The sequence below is a fragment of the Typopeltis vanoorti genome, chromosome 24 (genome assembly GCF_054136105.1).
Source record: "Typopeltis vanoorti isolate ZY-2024b chromosome 24, IOZ_Tvanoo_1.0, whole genome shotgun sequence".
NCBI classification, from domain to species: domain Eukaryota; kingdom Metazoa; phylum Arthropoda; class Arachnida; order Uropygi; family Thelyphonidae; genus Typopeltis; species Typopeltis vanoorti.
Genome location: NC_143572.1, coordinates 30,122,880 through 30,138,097, shown reverse-complemented (window position 1 = coordinate 30,138,097; position 15,218 = coordinate 30,122,880). Strand labels below are relative to the sequence as shown.

Below are 15,218 nucleotides of genomic sequence, written 5' to 3'. Positions count from 1 at the left end.
TAGCCTGCACCTGCTTGGTTGTAGTGAGTTGCAGCTCTTTTGATACTTTTGTTTCATTTTTCATTTACTGAATACCTTCCTCAGTTCGCTCACTGAAGTTGCTATGTCCTTTTCTAAAATCATTTCTTAAATTAACGCTTACTTTGGCAACGCAGCAAATCGGGGTCTTTTTCGAACTCGAATTCTCCTCATCTCAGTGTTAATTAAAGCTGTAATACTATAACTTTGCAATTGAGCTATTACGTTTCTCAAAGTACAAAGTTTAAGAAAGTGTATTTACAGTTTTGCTACTTGTTCCTAGAAGTGATGCTTCCATTACTTGAAATTCAGAGGATGTTCTTTGGAACCTTTGCCCCCTCCCGATGGAAGCATTGGGGCGGGGAATCTTTTAGCTAAGAAGAATTGTTCAGCTATTAGCAAATTAATATTACTGCCAAAGTGTCACTGCCGTTTCTTATAAAAGTAACTTGGGAACTTGTAATCATAAACTATTGTGACTAAAAAAATAGACAAATAACTTGGCTGACACAGAGTTAGTAATATGACAAAAAACAAATACAGATTTCCTCGATTAATACGACGAATAAATAAATGTAAGCATGCGTGAAATAAAGTTGTCTTTATGGGATTGGAGATTTCATCTTAATATTAAACGTTGTTTTACAATATTATGATGCAATTAACGTTAAAAAAATAAAAATTATCCTTAAATAATAATATGAAGATTTTCAATATTACCATTCTCAAAATTAACAATATTACATCTGTACATTCCCAACAAAATAGGAAGCGGCATGTAAACAAGCGAATCAATGAAGATATCAAACTACTACGTTGAAACTGTGGATTTGATGTAAATAAAAAAAAAAATCTAACTCAGTGTGTGTGCGTGTTTGTAATAGAAGGGAAAAAATAAAATGAATTTATTATTATTATTATTACTATGCATGCTATTTATCTGAACCAAAAATAGTAATGCTGCAATAAAACAATAAAATAATACTAAATAAAATACATTGCAAATAAGCTAGCCATGATATGTGTTTAACTGTTTCAATTTTCAGGGAAACTTCTTTTCGTGGCTTTATTTCATCACGAAGATAGTTGAGTTTTCAGATACCGTGAGTATATTTACTAGTTAGTGTTTTGAACATAATACAAATTTGGATTTGCATGTTTGTTTGGTATCCTCTTATCTTCTATGAATAGAATTTTATGAATACAATTTTAGTTTAAATTAAACAAGGTGAAGTACAATAAATTATTCATCTCTGTGGCCTTGAAGTCAACGAATTCTACACACCCTTAGCACATGCAAACTGCTTTTGTTTGATAAATTAATACAGAAAACAAAATAAAAATGTGTCAAACAAATGTAATTCGAATCTTATCGTAGCATATAAATTAATGTAAAACTACCTTAATTTATGATGAAACATGAAATTGGTTAAGACAGTTTTTTTTTTCCTCCTTGAATTCCCCCCCCCCTTGCTATTGGTTAAAGCACATGAGATAACACACGGTTGACAGATAGATGCGTTGATAGCGTCCTGAAAGACAGCCATTATAGTGCGGTGCTGCTGTCGCTTCACAGCTAATTCCAATGTCAATATGGTGGTTACCTTGCGAGTGTGGTCAAAAACAGATGTGCGTGAAGTTTCTCGTTTTGTGCAAGCCAAAGAGACGTCACCACGTGACATTCACCTTGAACTGGTCGCTGTGTATGACGAAAAGTTGATGTCAAAGAAGCAAATGTGTTATTTGTTTGTAATGAATTTAAATTGGGCCATGGTAACATTGAAGATCGACATCGGGAAAGCAGGCCATCATCGAGAAGGACAGAAGACAACATTGCGCGCATTAAGCGTATCGTTCTTCAAGACCAGCGAGTGAAACGGCGTGAAATTGCACAAGTGTTCAATTTGAGTAAGTTCATTGTTTTCAGAATTGTTCACGATTTTCTTGACTTTCTAAAGTTGTGCTCGCTTTGAGTGCCCTGACAATTGTCAGAGGAGCACAAGGCAACACATATTGGGATGTGTCTGGAAAATTTGTTGCGATACAGCGACACAGTCGAGGATTTTCTCGCTCGTGTAGTCACAGGATTCATCACTTTACCCCACGGAAAGCATAAAAGAAACCATGACCAGGAAATATTCACAATCTCCTGGGCAAAAAATGTAAAACTGCTCCCACTGTCCAAAAGGTCACGGACTCAGTGTTCCGGGATCTCCAAGGTCTTCTGTTGGTGGACTTCTTGCCGAATAGAACTATTAATGCAGAGCTTTTGCTGTGCAAAGTTGATCAACTTTGCACAGCAAAGGACCTGGTGGCCGCCTTTGGCCCCTAGGTCGAAAAGGGGGGGGGGGCACTGAACTCGAATAACTGTAGTAGAAGCTACATCTTTGTTGAAGAAAATGAACAAATTTGAAACGGCACCGATGACAGTAATTTGCAACACTAGTTTACAGAGCATGAACAAATCACTGCAATGAATTTAGAGTACACTATTTAAAGGATCTGGTTTATTAAAATCATTAGAAAATTTAATTGAATGATTCAGCGACGAATGTAGAAAAAGAACTACCTAATATGACATATTTCACTTTTGAGGAATAAATAATAAGATCAAATACTTAGTTGACAAAAACGAAAGCTTTTTTGATGAAAGTAATGAAGAAAATCATTCGTTTTTATCACGAGAAAATTTTATTTATAATTCTTTTGATGTTATTTGTCACAGTATGATAGCAGAACTTGTTCTTAGAAATAAACCAAACATTTATATCCTAAATTGTTTCTTTTTTACTTTGAATTGAAATTTCCTTACACCATCCTTTATGACATCGATTTTTCTTCCCGAAAATGTGATAAAGATGCTCATGAATATTGGTCTCCTTGTTACGTGCCTATTGTTGTCCAGAACCATCTACCTATTTCTCCAAAGTTTTTCACAGAGGAAACTCTGTGTTCTTACTGATGTTGTGACCTAGATATAATCATGTTCATGTCCATTCCATAAGATTCAAATGCAGGCTATGCCACTTTTTCAATCTATGTTGTCGAATGCTTTCTGAAAATCGCAAAGCAGGCATGACTATTTATATTGTAACAAAAATATTTTTTAAATTTATATTCTAATTTTCTCCGCAATTAATTTTAACATTAATACGTAGTGTTCAATACTGATGTCTCTTATGAATACTCATGTCGTCTAGTTTTCTTTCATTAATTTCCTTATTCGATCTGTTAGTATCATTATACGTAGTTTTGCCATAAGGGAAAAGCCTTTGCAACCTGGTTTCTCAGTATCTTTCTTTACCTCTGTGTTTCATATTCTTTGTTGCGATACACCGCAATAAAGATTGATCATCTCTTGCGTCTTATTAAACTGTGCCTTATTAAATGGTCCGCGTCTTATTTATTCATAGTTCATCAAGATTTCAAGCTTTTCATTTTTTTTTTCTCAACTTGAGGCTCTATTTTCGGTTGAGGATTGTGATTATTTTTGCATACTTCTCCTAACGTGATTTCACTGTACTGTTTAGGTTTATCTCCTACGGTTTCAATAACGAGATTGATTTGTCCGTACTAACCGCCTTCTTCAATTCATTGCATTTGTTTCGAATTAGCTTTGATGTCCCTTGAGAGATCCACTTCTTTTAGTATCTTCTGTGCCTGGGACTGTTTTTTCCACTGCTTTCTTGACGGTAGACATCACGTTATTATTTCCCGCTTCTGTTTCCTCTTCTATAATGAATTTCCATTTTCCGATTCATTCGAATTTCCGATTTCCTTGTCAGTTCCTTGCTCCAATTTCCTTATCTTTCTCTGTCCGAATCTGAAATCGTGCATTCACTTGTCGTTTGAATTTCAACTTGATCCTGGTAATCTATGATTATCCCAGATTCCATGATCTAATAACATGTGTCCTGCTCCAAACGTTCAACATTACTGGACTAATGTAGCCCATCTCTTGCTTCTGATTATCGTGTCTATCATGTTCTTCATTCCTCAGTCAGATGATTACCATATCCTCTTACAAATAAAAATATACAAAAGAAAATGAAAGACATAAAACATAGCACACAGTACAAATTACACAGTATACAAAGTAGATCTACTGAACAATGAAAACCACTTTAAATAATTTATCGCACTAAACAGCACAAAATGAGAATTGCAAACTATCTAACTGACATGCCGGCCACTGAATTATAAACCTTTATGCAGATGTACGTAAACTTAACCTTCACAGCATATATGCAAAATACTTAGTCATGTGAGTCACTACATATTCTAGGCAACTATATTTAAGAATGCTGCTCGTCACTAATTGCCAACAATCGTGATCACAATGGGAAAAAAAACAAAGGATCTTTCGGATTTCGATAAAGAGCTTATTGTGCGTGTTCAACTGGTTACCTTAAATCTTTAAGACTCACCTTTCCCACGAATTTGAAAACACAGAAGTGCTGTCTTGAATCTCAAAAATTGAGAGATTTCGGATGTTTAATCAGTGAAAAAATAACCACATTGTTGATCTAAGAGGCGTAACTGTTTTTATAAAACAGTTACGCCTCTTTTCAAGAAAGAGATTACTCTCAGAGGACAGTGATCTCTCTTGACAGTGATCTCTGTGAGGAAAGAAATCACTGTCTTCTGAAAAGGCGTGTATGAACAAGCAGAACTTCATGCATTTAATGAAGACTGTTTCCTGCCCATATCTCACCGAATTATGCGTAGGAAGATGATCCGGAATGGCACTCTCATTTCTGTATGTAAATAAGCGTTTCTAATTCACAGCCGATATGGGTACTATCATACTAAATAATAACATTTAAAGAAAATTGAACTATCTAATACACACGTAGTTCTTGATTTTATACAAAATTCTAATCTGGTTATTTACTGTGCTTTATCTCTTAAATAAGTGAATAAATTCTAGATTGTCTTATTTTGTGAAATCCATTTCTTATATTTGCTATAAATAGTTTATTTTTCCCCCCTAGGCTTTCTTCATTCTTAGGAAGAAATTTAGCCACGTGACTGTGTTACATGTCGTTCATCATACACTTACTTTCATAATCACTTGGCTTGGAGTAAAATATGTCAATGGTATATTTCATATTTATATAATGAGCAAATTCCATAACAATTTTCTATAGCGTAGTTCTTAGATATCATGTAAGCCTAAATTATCTAGATTAGTATAGAGGCATAGTCAAGGACTGGTTCAGAGAAATTTATTATCTTAAGTAAAATGTGCATTACATTGATTCATCAAATGTTTAAGAGCATGCCTTGTACTTTCAATCAGTTATTACTCAAATTGTGCGTTTGTATCACTTTGACATCTGATTAGAAATATCATCCTTCGATTACATGTAGAGTAAAAGAGGAAGAATGGCCTCAGATATGGTACTCTGCAGAATGATCCAAAACTCTTTAACCATTCGATGCGTCTGTTAGAGAACGTGAGTTTGTGCATTGTTATGATTCATCATCATCATTCTTTCAAGGATTTAAACCCAGTTTTCTGCTCAGATGTCATGGCATATCTTTTCCTTGGACTTGATATTGAAGTATCCTTTTGAATAGCAGTTTGTAATTGTCGATACTTTTAATATTTTCAATCTACATCTTTCTCTACTTTTTTATGTATATCAGTGCCTGTTTTTGTCTTAGAGAAAAAATTAAGATCAGGATATCTACCAACTGTATGCTGCTTCCATGTTGTTGTTGTTATTATTATTATTATTATTATTATTATTATTATTATTATTTATACTCGTTATCATTGATCAGGAACACATCAGTAAATGAATCATTATCCTGTCTCTCTCTCTCTCACTCTCTCTCTCTCTCTCTCTGACAAGCGGAATTATCTAAAGTGAAGGATCATAATTCATGACTTTTCGTTTGGGAAATAAGGCATTGGCCATTAACTACCTTGAAGCTTCAGTTATATATATATATATATATATATATATATATATATATATATATATATATATATATATATATATATATAAACTTGGTTTTTCTGTCCTATTTCCCAAGTAAGCAAACAGACAAGTAAGTCGAGCTTGCGCCTGCACGCAGTGCAAGTATGAAGCAACTCGTGGTAGTGCCAGTATGAGGCAACTCGTGGTAGTGCCATTCAGAGGCAACTCGTCGTAAAGGTGGATTAAGCTCTGATAATTTTCCTTTGTATTTTTCCCTTAATGTAAAGCGCATGAGGGGGAGCCAGGTCTGTCTCCCACTGACGAGACCTCAATAAAGTTCGAAACCGGTATGAGTAGTGACCATTGCCTTTAATACTAAGAAAGTGATCAGAACTTAATCCACCTTTACCACGAGTTTCCTCAGACTGGCACTACCACTAGTTGCTTTAGACTTGCACTACGTGCAGGCACAAACTTGACTTACTTGTTTGTTTGCTTACTTGGGAAATAGGATTAAAAAACAAGTTTATATAAAATTACTTGGTACCTTGAATATATATATATATATATATATATATATATCCTTCAGGTCTAACTCATGATTACAGCTTAAACAAAGACTATGTATTGCTTGACATGTTGTCCACTTACAAAAATTTTACAAGGAACACTTAGGATTTTCTTTCTCTGGGTTAACTCGGATTTCCTTGAGGAAACACTCTACTCACTCGGCCAGATATCCACTTTTTCGGAACCAGTCAGAGGAATAGTTCCATTAATCAGCCACCACAATCGACTACTGGTCTACACAGACAACGTGCACTAGTTTTGTAATTTAAAATACAGTATCTACCTCTGTTCTAAAATTTTCCCCTTTCGCATATTTTGAAAATCCAGATTTCATTATCAATATCGAAATTAGTTATGATTAAATGAAGATGATATTGTCCGTAAAATATTGACTAGTCCATAGGTAGTTCTTTTATTTGAGTTTGAATGTACAATTATGTATAGAAATCATAACAATTGCTTCATGTTATTATTATTATTTTCTCAGGTGGAAGTGGTGGCATATCCCTTTTACTAAATAGTCTTGTGCATTCCTTTATGTACACATATTATGCACTAGCAACGATAGGACCACACATGCGGAAGTATCTGTGGTGGAAAAAATATCTCACTAAGTTACAGATGGTAAGTAATGAGAAACAATTTCTTTAAAACAAAGTAGTAAAAGATTTCATTTAACTTTACTTTATTCGAATATTTAGCAATTTAAACCGCAGTATTTAAGAGTAAAATTATAGAGTCTTTAATATAAGCAGTCATTCGAAATAAAACTAACGTACAATAGTATCACGAAATTGTTCTCACAAATTTTTATTTTTATATCTAAATTAATATTAACTCACTATCGTCTCCTTTGAACCCCAATATAGGGTTCAGCGGGGATGGATGAGCAATAGAAGATCCTTTCAAGTAGGATCTCCTCCCTAACCCAACTCTCACCTCCACGTGATAAACTCTGGAACCTTAGCAACCAAGTGGAAGATTGGGTTCTATCCACAGTGGTAAGCTTGGTTAGGTACAAACGACAGAAGAGAGATATACGAAAAGTTTGGAGAATCTAATGTGGCAGCCACCACCACCAAACTAGGCTGCGGAGAGCTGGTAACCAACCTACTTGAATCCTTTTTACTTTAATGTCTTAAGAAAGAACTACCGACTGTCACACTGGAAGATGACTCGGTCAGGTTAACGGATATGAGCAGGATAGGGGAAGGTGGAAAATGAAAATAAACAAGAATAATATCTGGAATGTTACCACATGGAATGTCAGAAGCATCCATCATAAATATGAAGACCTATACAAAATCCTAATAGAAAGAAATATACGTTTAGCAGAACAAAGGCAGGAGTAGTGATTTTCATTCACAAATCAATTAAAATATATGTCACACATTAATTCCAGAGTCGGAACCATTCCACTAGGTGCAAACATAGGAGCAAATGGTGAAACAGCATGCAATAAACGTGGATACAGACCTAGATTTTTTTCTGCATATAATAACATGAAAATTATTAATAATATTTTTCAAGCATAATGATGACTATAAATTCACTTGAGAATCAAGAAACCGAAAAGTATAAAAACTATATAATAGCTAATAGGAAAACAGCTAATTTGATACTAGACAGCTGGGTATTTAGAAGTGTAGAAATAGAATCCGATCATTGTCTCTTACAAGGAAAGTTAAGAACACCCCTCTAAGATGGTTTAAAATTAACTAAATCAGTGCTAAGAGAAATCTCCAGGAATATATTAGAGGTTCAACCCTTGGATGATAAAAGTATCAACTAACTTTATTCGCAAAGAATAAATGGAAAACTAGAGGAAATAAAATAAAATGATGATATAGAAATAGAATGAAATAATTTAAGAAATATATTAATAAATGCAGCAACAGAATACCTCGTAACGAAAAGTAAATGGAAGCGGAGAAATCAAATACAAATAAGAAACTGGGATGAAAACATTGAAACAATAATCAAAGATAAGAAAGAAGTATATAAACAATGGATAAACACAAAATCACTAGAAGCAAAACTTAATTATAAATACAAAATTGCAATAGCAAAAAAGCATGTCGAAAAAAAAAAAATTGAAGTACGTGAGATAATTCATAACAAAATTGGAAAAAGATCTTACACTGAACAGACCAAATACATACAAAATTCTCAAGAATATGAATAGGGGTAAAAAAAGTGAAACTTGAGATAATCAAAGACAAAACCTGGCTGGACTTCTTCCAAAACTTATGACAAGATAGTAAAGAATCAAAAACTGACGGTATGCTTACTACTAAGCATACAATGGAAGAAATGACATTTACAAGAAAACTAACAAGCAATACAACAAAGCAAATCACTTAAATCTTCCTGGAGAAGTTGGAATAAATATAGAACTTTTAAAATCGGCAGACATTCCATTCGTCACACGACTTTTAAAATTATTTAACAATATCTGGCAGCAAGGGAAAATCCCACAAAGTTGGAATAAAGCAATTATTATCCCAATATATGAAAAGGCGATAGGTGCAGGAATATTAACTTCGAAATTTAAATCAGATGTCGAAGATAAACTTTACGAAGAACGAAATGACTTTCGAAATGGACTGTCGTGCATTGACCTAGTTTTTTACAATAATAATCTTAATGGAAAAGTAGTACAAATACAACAGAAACACATATAGCATTTGTAGACTACCTGAAAGCCGTTTGAAAGAGTCTTTAGGAACAAACCATGGAAGCTACACAAGAATCTAAACCTTCCAAATCTGCAAGCAGATGATTTGGAATGTGTAGATTTGGAATATTGGAATGTCACTTATTGAATCCCTTCAATAACTAACATACTAAATAGGTGTAAGAATAAACGAAAAAGTTACAGAATAGAAAACAGTAAACTGAGGAGTTCGACAAGGATGGATGCCCAATGTCTCAACTATTATTTAATATCTATATAGATTAATTATTAAAGAAATGGAAGGAGAATATTAAACCGGCATTTAAACTGGATCATGGAACTATACTTAATAACCTTTTGTTTGCAACTTGCCAAATATTCATAGCAAGAAGTGAAGATTAAATCGAAAAATAAATACATGCCTTCAATATAAGTGCAAAGAAAAATTGGAATGCAAATATCGACAGACAAAATAAAAATTACGGCTTTTAAAGGGCGATTTCCAGTCAGAAGTAAAATCATGATCGAAAATAAATTTTTAGAAGAAATGAACCGCTTCAAATTCTTTTGATGTGCTTTATCATATACTTTAACACCATCTGATATTGACATCAAAATTTTAAATTTTCTAATGATAACAGGAATGATCAGTAATATTTTCAAACCGAGTTCAAAGTATACACAAGAGTTTGTAAAGTTTTGTCAAGACCTTCTCAACTGTACGGAAGTGAATTATGGACCATAAAATCTGCAGAAGAAAAAATAATAGAAACTGGAGAAATGAAATTCCTGCAAAGGGACAGCACGCTATACTCTCTGAGACAAAAGAAGAAGTACAGAATTACGTCAAGAACTCAAAATGGACTCAGTTTTGGACAAAGTACATGAATACCGAAAGAAGTGGACTGAACATATCGAAAGAATGGACACTTCAAGACTAGCCAAAAAAATATTCCAATAGCATCCAGTTGGAGGATAAAGAAATCGGGTTTGACCAAGTAAAAGATGAAAGGAGACTGGAAGAGGCCACTGGACTTAAATCCCTTAAAGCATGATGATGATAGCACTATCATGTTATTTCAGATGATTAATGCGAGGAATATGGCAACTGCATTTATGAAATCGTAATGTCTTGGTAAGACAAGTACACTTTTTCTGCATTAGTTTTCAAGCACTGTTTTTCAATATTCTTTTAAACCATCATTTTAAATTATATGAAAAAACCGAAGTGAGTGATTAAATATTGTCTTTAAAGTTTTGTCTAAAGAAAGTACTTATTTGACTGAGTGCAGTATATTCTTCTTTGTTCTTCACAAAAAAACTTGCTGTTCTTAGATGACACAAGTTTCAAGATCGTATTTGGCCTAATCCCTTAAATGCCGATCTTTTAAACATTTAAAATTGAGGTAAAGATAAATTAATAAAGTTTATATTGCTTCTAAAACGCAATCTTGCCTTATTTTCCAAAACAATTGGGAAAACACCCTACGTTCCCTAACTTTTGGGTAATTCCTTTCACCAACCGAGATAGTTTTCCTTTTCGTTGGGTTGACTTTTACACCCAGTCGATCCTTGCATATGAATATTACTCGTAGTCTTTTTAGCCTACAAAAAAGGTCGATATTCTTTTTGTTTATAAATATTAGTATTTGCTAATCGTAACAATTTATATATCCGAAATCTACCCAATGTTATAATACTGATCTATTGTGGGGTGGCGCACTTCATTGTATTCAGAAGAGAGCTGTTCGCTTAATCTCTGACTCTCCTATGTCTAATCTGCAGAGGGGAAATAAATAATTGGGTGTTTACCTAGGAAACACGTCAGCTTAAGTGGATCTCTTACGTACCTTCATCTGCATCTGTTAAAGCAAGTACTAGGAAAGTGCAGCAAACGAGCTTCTGCCTCCACAAGAGGGAGATCAATAATTGTTAAATAAATAGCTACCATTGTCCTTTGGCATACACTAAAGATTCGCACGACACCAGTGCAATTTGTCAAACAAATACAGCAAATCATCTATTGAATCATATGGAACCAAACAAATCGTATTTCCTACTCCAAACTAAGTACCTGTTTTAAAGAAGGATGACTAAACTTGACATTTATTGACCATAGGACATGAACGTTTCACACTCGCTTTTTCCTTAATAACCTATAACAGGAAATACCACACAAATTCATCACCGAACATATTTTAAGTTCAGTCACTAGAGATCTCTCTTTTTCCAATACCTTAAGAATGACAAGAGCTCACGCTCTTCGAAGATGGAAGAAGTTAAAACTCCAGTACCCAGTCAAGACAGCATTCCTTCGTGAAATCGTCAGGGAACCCAACTTTTCACAGTTGGTAATCTGGCGAGCGGTGAGGATGTTTGGTGATGTTTTGCCTCCGAGCGTTCTCGGGCACTTTGCAAAATCAGTCGCAAACTTGGAATACAGAAATCAGTCCAAGCAGAAGAGGAGCTCAGGCCTTCCGAGGCAGAAATTCCGAAACCTATCTTTTTTGATAAAAATCAACAATGCATGGGAGAGACTTAAATCCTGCAATATAAACAAAATCTACTTCACTCTAATACAATAATCCAACCAAAGCACTTCATTGGACAATCGCGTATCATCTCACCAAACACCTTCACTGGGACCTATCATATCGCACAAGAATCAACACACCAAACGCCGATATTTAGTGGAGAATATGGCCCAATGCCTTACGCACTCCAGCTATATTACAGAAATTCAACCTGGATCTTTCGGATAAATTTCTGTTCTGCTAACAAGAAGGAACATTTCGGCATGTATACTTAGAATGCTCGGTTAACACCATATTAATCAGTTCGACTCGCGACATCCAAGACTTATCTGCAGTTGTCTCCATACAGAAGAGGAATGTTTCTATCTAGTGCCGCAGAGTTAAAAAAAACTATCGACATGCAACTCGCATAAGAGATTTACTGAGAGGGGGACTAACCATCTCTTTGCAGCTTTAAACAATAGCAAGAAGTCATTTCCTACATGCGCATCATCACCATAGGTAGAACAACACCCTAAACGTTTTCCAGCAAGACTGAAATTCACGGAATCAACTATTGCTGATCAGCGCGACTGGATCACAATCTACTTTCCAAAGAAGTACATCATTGTTACCCCCCTCCTAAATAAAAAGAGATTTTCTTCCTATTCAATAGTGTAAATAATGGCAATCTATTACTTTTATGTAAATATGTAATAATTGTTTTATAGCAACTGCTATTTTCGTGAAAATTACTATCAGTTATAATAACTGCTATCGGTATGAAAACTGTAATATCGTGTTATAACAACTGCTATTTTTAAATAACTTTTACTATTACCTTATCTCAACAATAACTCTCTGACTGACTGCATAGAACCAAAGCCAGTTAATTCTTGTACATAAGAATGTTATTTTGAAATTAAAAATAATATAGTTACCTCTCCCTGACTTCCTCCAATCGCTTTCAAACACTGGATATGTTTTTGCATTAGTTATTTTCATTAAGCATTTCCATGGACATTGCTATTGTTAACTGATAATCACCACTACTCAACTCCAGCGAACTATGTACTAAAATAGGCCACTGCTGGTTTATGTATCGTTCATATATCATTCATTTGCAAACTACTCAGCAAACCAACCTATCTTTCATCCTCCTTCCTTTTCAATAAAGAAGGAGGATGAAATCAGTAATGCTTCCAAGTTTTCCAAGAATTTCCACAGTCCTTTGGGAAATTCTTCTTCATACTGTTTTCTCCATCTAATATCGCCTCTAAAAATTTGGTTGGTGAAATTAAATATATGTATTTCATTAAAGTAATCCACAGTGAGCTTAATTCTAAACAGAAGTATATGAGAACCATGCCACTTGACCCTTTGTTGTCATCACAGTTTTCTTTTTCTACTATTTTGCGTGCAATCTTTTGTCTTTTTTGTTTTTCTTACAGTATCACGCTCCTACCCTTGACTCTGTTTCTCTTTCAAAGGGCACTGGTTGTTATCCACTGTTGCAATCATAATGTCTACATTATCACCCGTAGCTTATTCTTAGAAAACAACATTCTTCGTCTGCATTTGTTGCATCATATCATCGAATATTTATAATTTTACAAACAGGTTTGCGTCGTTTGTCAACATATTATTTTCTGTATTTAACTGGCATCGTTTCTTCGAATACATTGGAAAAAACACGTTTCTGACATATCTTTGACCATGTTCATTTCATAAATGATAAAAATCAGCCAATTAAGCAATAAATGAAAATACTTCTTTCCTACTTAGAGTAATCTACTCTATAATATAAAATGATAAGCCTTTTTTGTAACGTTTTTGTGTCACGTTTTCGTGTCAAGTTATTTGAAACGTTTTGAAACCCTGAGTATCGAGTCTTGAAAATTCGAGTCATCAGAATTCAAGGAGAACAACCCCTTTCGAGTTTTCAAAATTCGAGTCATCAGAATTCAAGGAGAACAACCCCTTTCGAGTTTTCAAAATTCGAGTCATGAGAAATCAATGAGAACCGGCTTACCAGTACGGAACTCGGGGGGGGGGACCCCTTTTCGAGTCATCAGAATTCAAGGAGAACCGGCCTACCAGTCCGGAATTCGGAGGGGGGGGAGCCGTAGGCGTCAGGGGGCGGAGCCCACTAGTATATTATAACCTTGGAAACATTACTGACATCTAAATTAGCTTACTTCATGATATATATACACGCATATCATCCTCTTATAAGTGCCCTTCACACGTGTTTCATTTATAACTGGTAAGCATTCAGTAATTTAGAGCTAAGGTTAGTCGATTGGTAGAGCGTCTGCTACTAACACGCAAAAAGTTAAGCAAGTTTGAGCGCTTTTAGTAGTTTAAACGGGTTCAATCGTTCGATGCTGTTGGCACACTCTTCCTCGATGAGTCTTTGGACTCCCTGGAGTTGTGACATAATAATAATAATAATAATAATAATAATGGCATTTAATTACTAGTGAGAGTACACCGTTTAGTTGTTCATAGACATATCAGGACTATTCCCCTGCCCATACATTATAATTTATGAATATAAAGTTTATTATTTATACATTTTAGTTAACTACGACACATTATTTTTTAATTATGTTATTTACCGAAACAAAACCATTTTTATTAGCATTATTGGATTTATTCAGTTAAATAAAAATGGAACTTAAGCAATTTTCGAATCCCAACGATACACATTAATTGTATTAGTTATGCTAAATATCTTGAAGTTACTGCCAACTGAACTAAATAAAAGTGTTAATATCTCATGATGGTATAAATACGATTCTCTAGAGAAACATTTTCCATATGTATCATTCAGTCATTACCAATTAAAGTATTTCCTAATTGTAAAGTAAATTTTATCAAAGTTCGTTTTTTTTTCTATTAATGTTTTAAACCAGAGATTTTTACAACAAATGTTATCCTTTTAAATGAAAACACTTCAGTTAATGTACAGAAAACATAAAAGGAGAAATTATTTAGTTCATATTGCAAAGATATCCGTTATTGACAGTTTAGATTAAACTGAATCTCTATATGACTTATCACTCACTCTTTCAATCACCATCTCTCTCTCAGCAATTTAAACAGTCAACTGTCTCATATAAATAGAATAACGTTCATAAGTCTAATAACTACAGAAGTAATATTTCTTCCTTATTTTTCAGGTGCAGCTGTTCCTAATATTTGCGTACTACCTGCAGATTATGTTATTCCAGGATTGTGGTTTTCCCACCATATTTTGCATAATATATTCTGCTGGAAGTGGAATATTCCTTTCTCTATTCGTTAACTTTTATGTTCAGGAATATATCAAAAGCGGTAATGTGTCGGAAATGCAGAAGTCTGTTACAACGCCGTGTCTCGGAGATCATCGGCAATTCGCAGAAAGGAAGAATGCATCAGAGGATCCTCAGATAATTCATCGGAAAACCGTGTCGAAAACGATAATAAACTCTTAATCTGTGATTCAAGGAGATAGCGAAGAGAATT

General features: G+C 34.2%; 1 protein-coding gene across 1 annotated transcript in view; it reads left to right on the top strand.

Annotated features, from left to right (window-relative positions):
* LOC150093067 (very long chain fatty acid elongase 7-like) overlaps nucleotides 1-15,187 on the top strand; it is a 32,133-nt gene extending 16,946 nt beyond the window's left edge. The window contains exons 5-8 of the mRNA XM_090414139.1: nucleotides 1,065-1,121; nucleotides 5,013-5,118; nucleotides 7,006-7,142; nucleotides 14,894-15,187. Of these exons, the coding sequence (XP_090270265.1) occupies nucleotides 1,065-1,121; nucleotides 5,013-5,118; nucleotides 7,006-7,142; nucleotides 14,894-15,187 (594 nt within the window). The remainder of the gene's footprint in view (nucleotides 1-1,064; nucleotides 1,122-5,012; nucleotides 5,119-7,005; nucleotides 7,143-14,893) is intronic.
* Nucleotides 15,188-15,218: the final 31 nt, after the last annotated feature.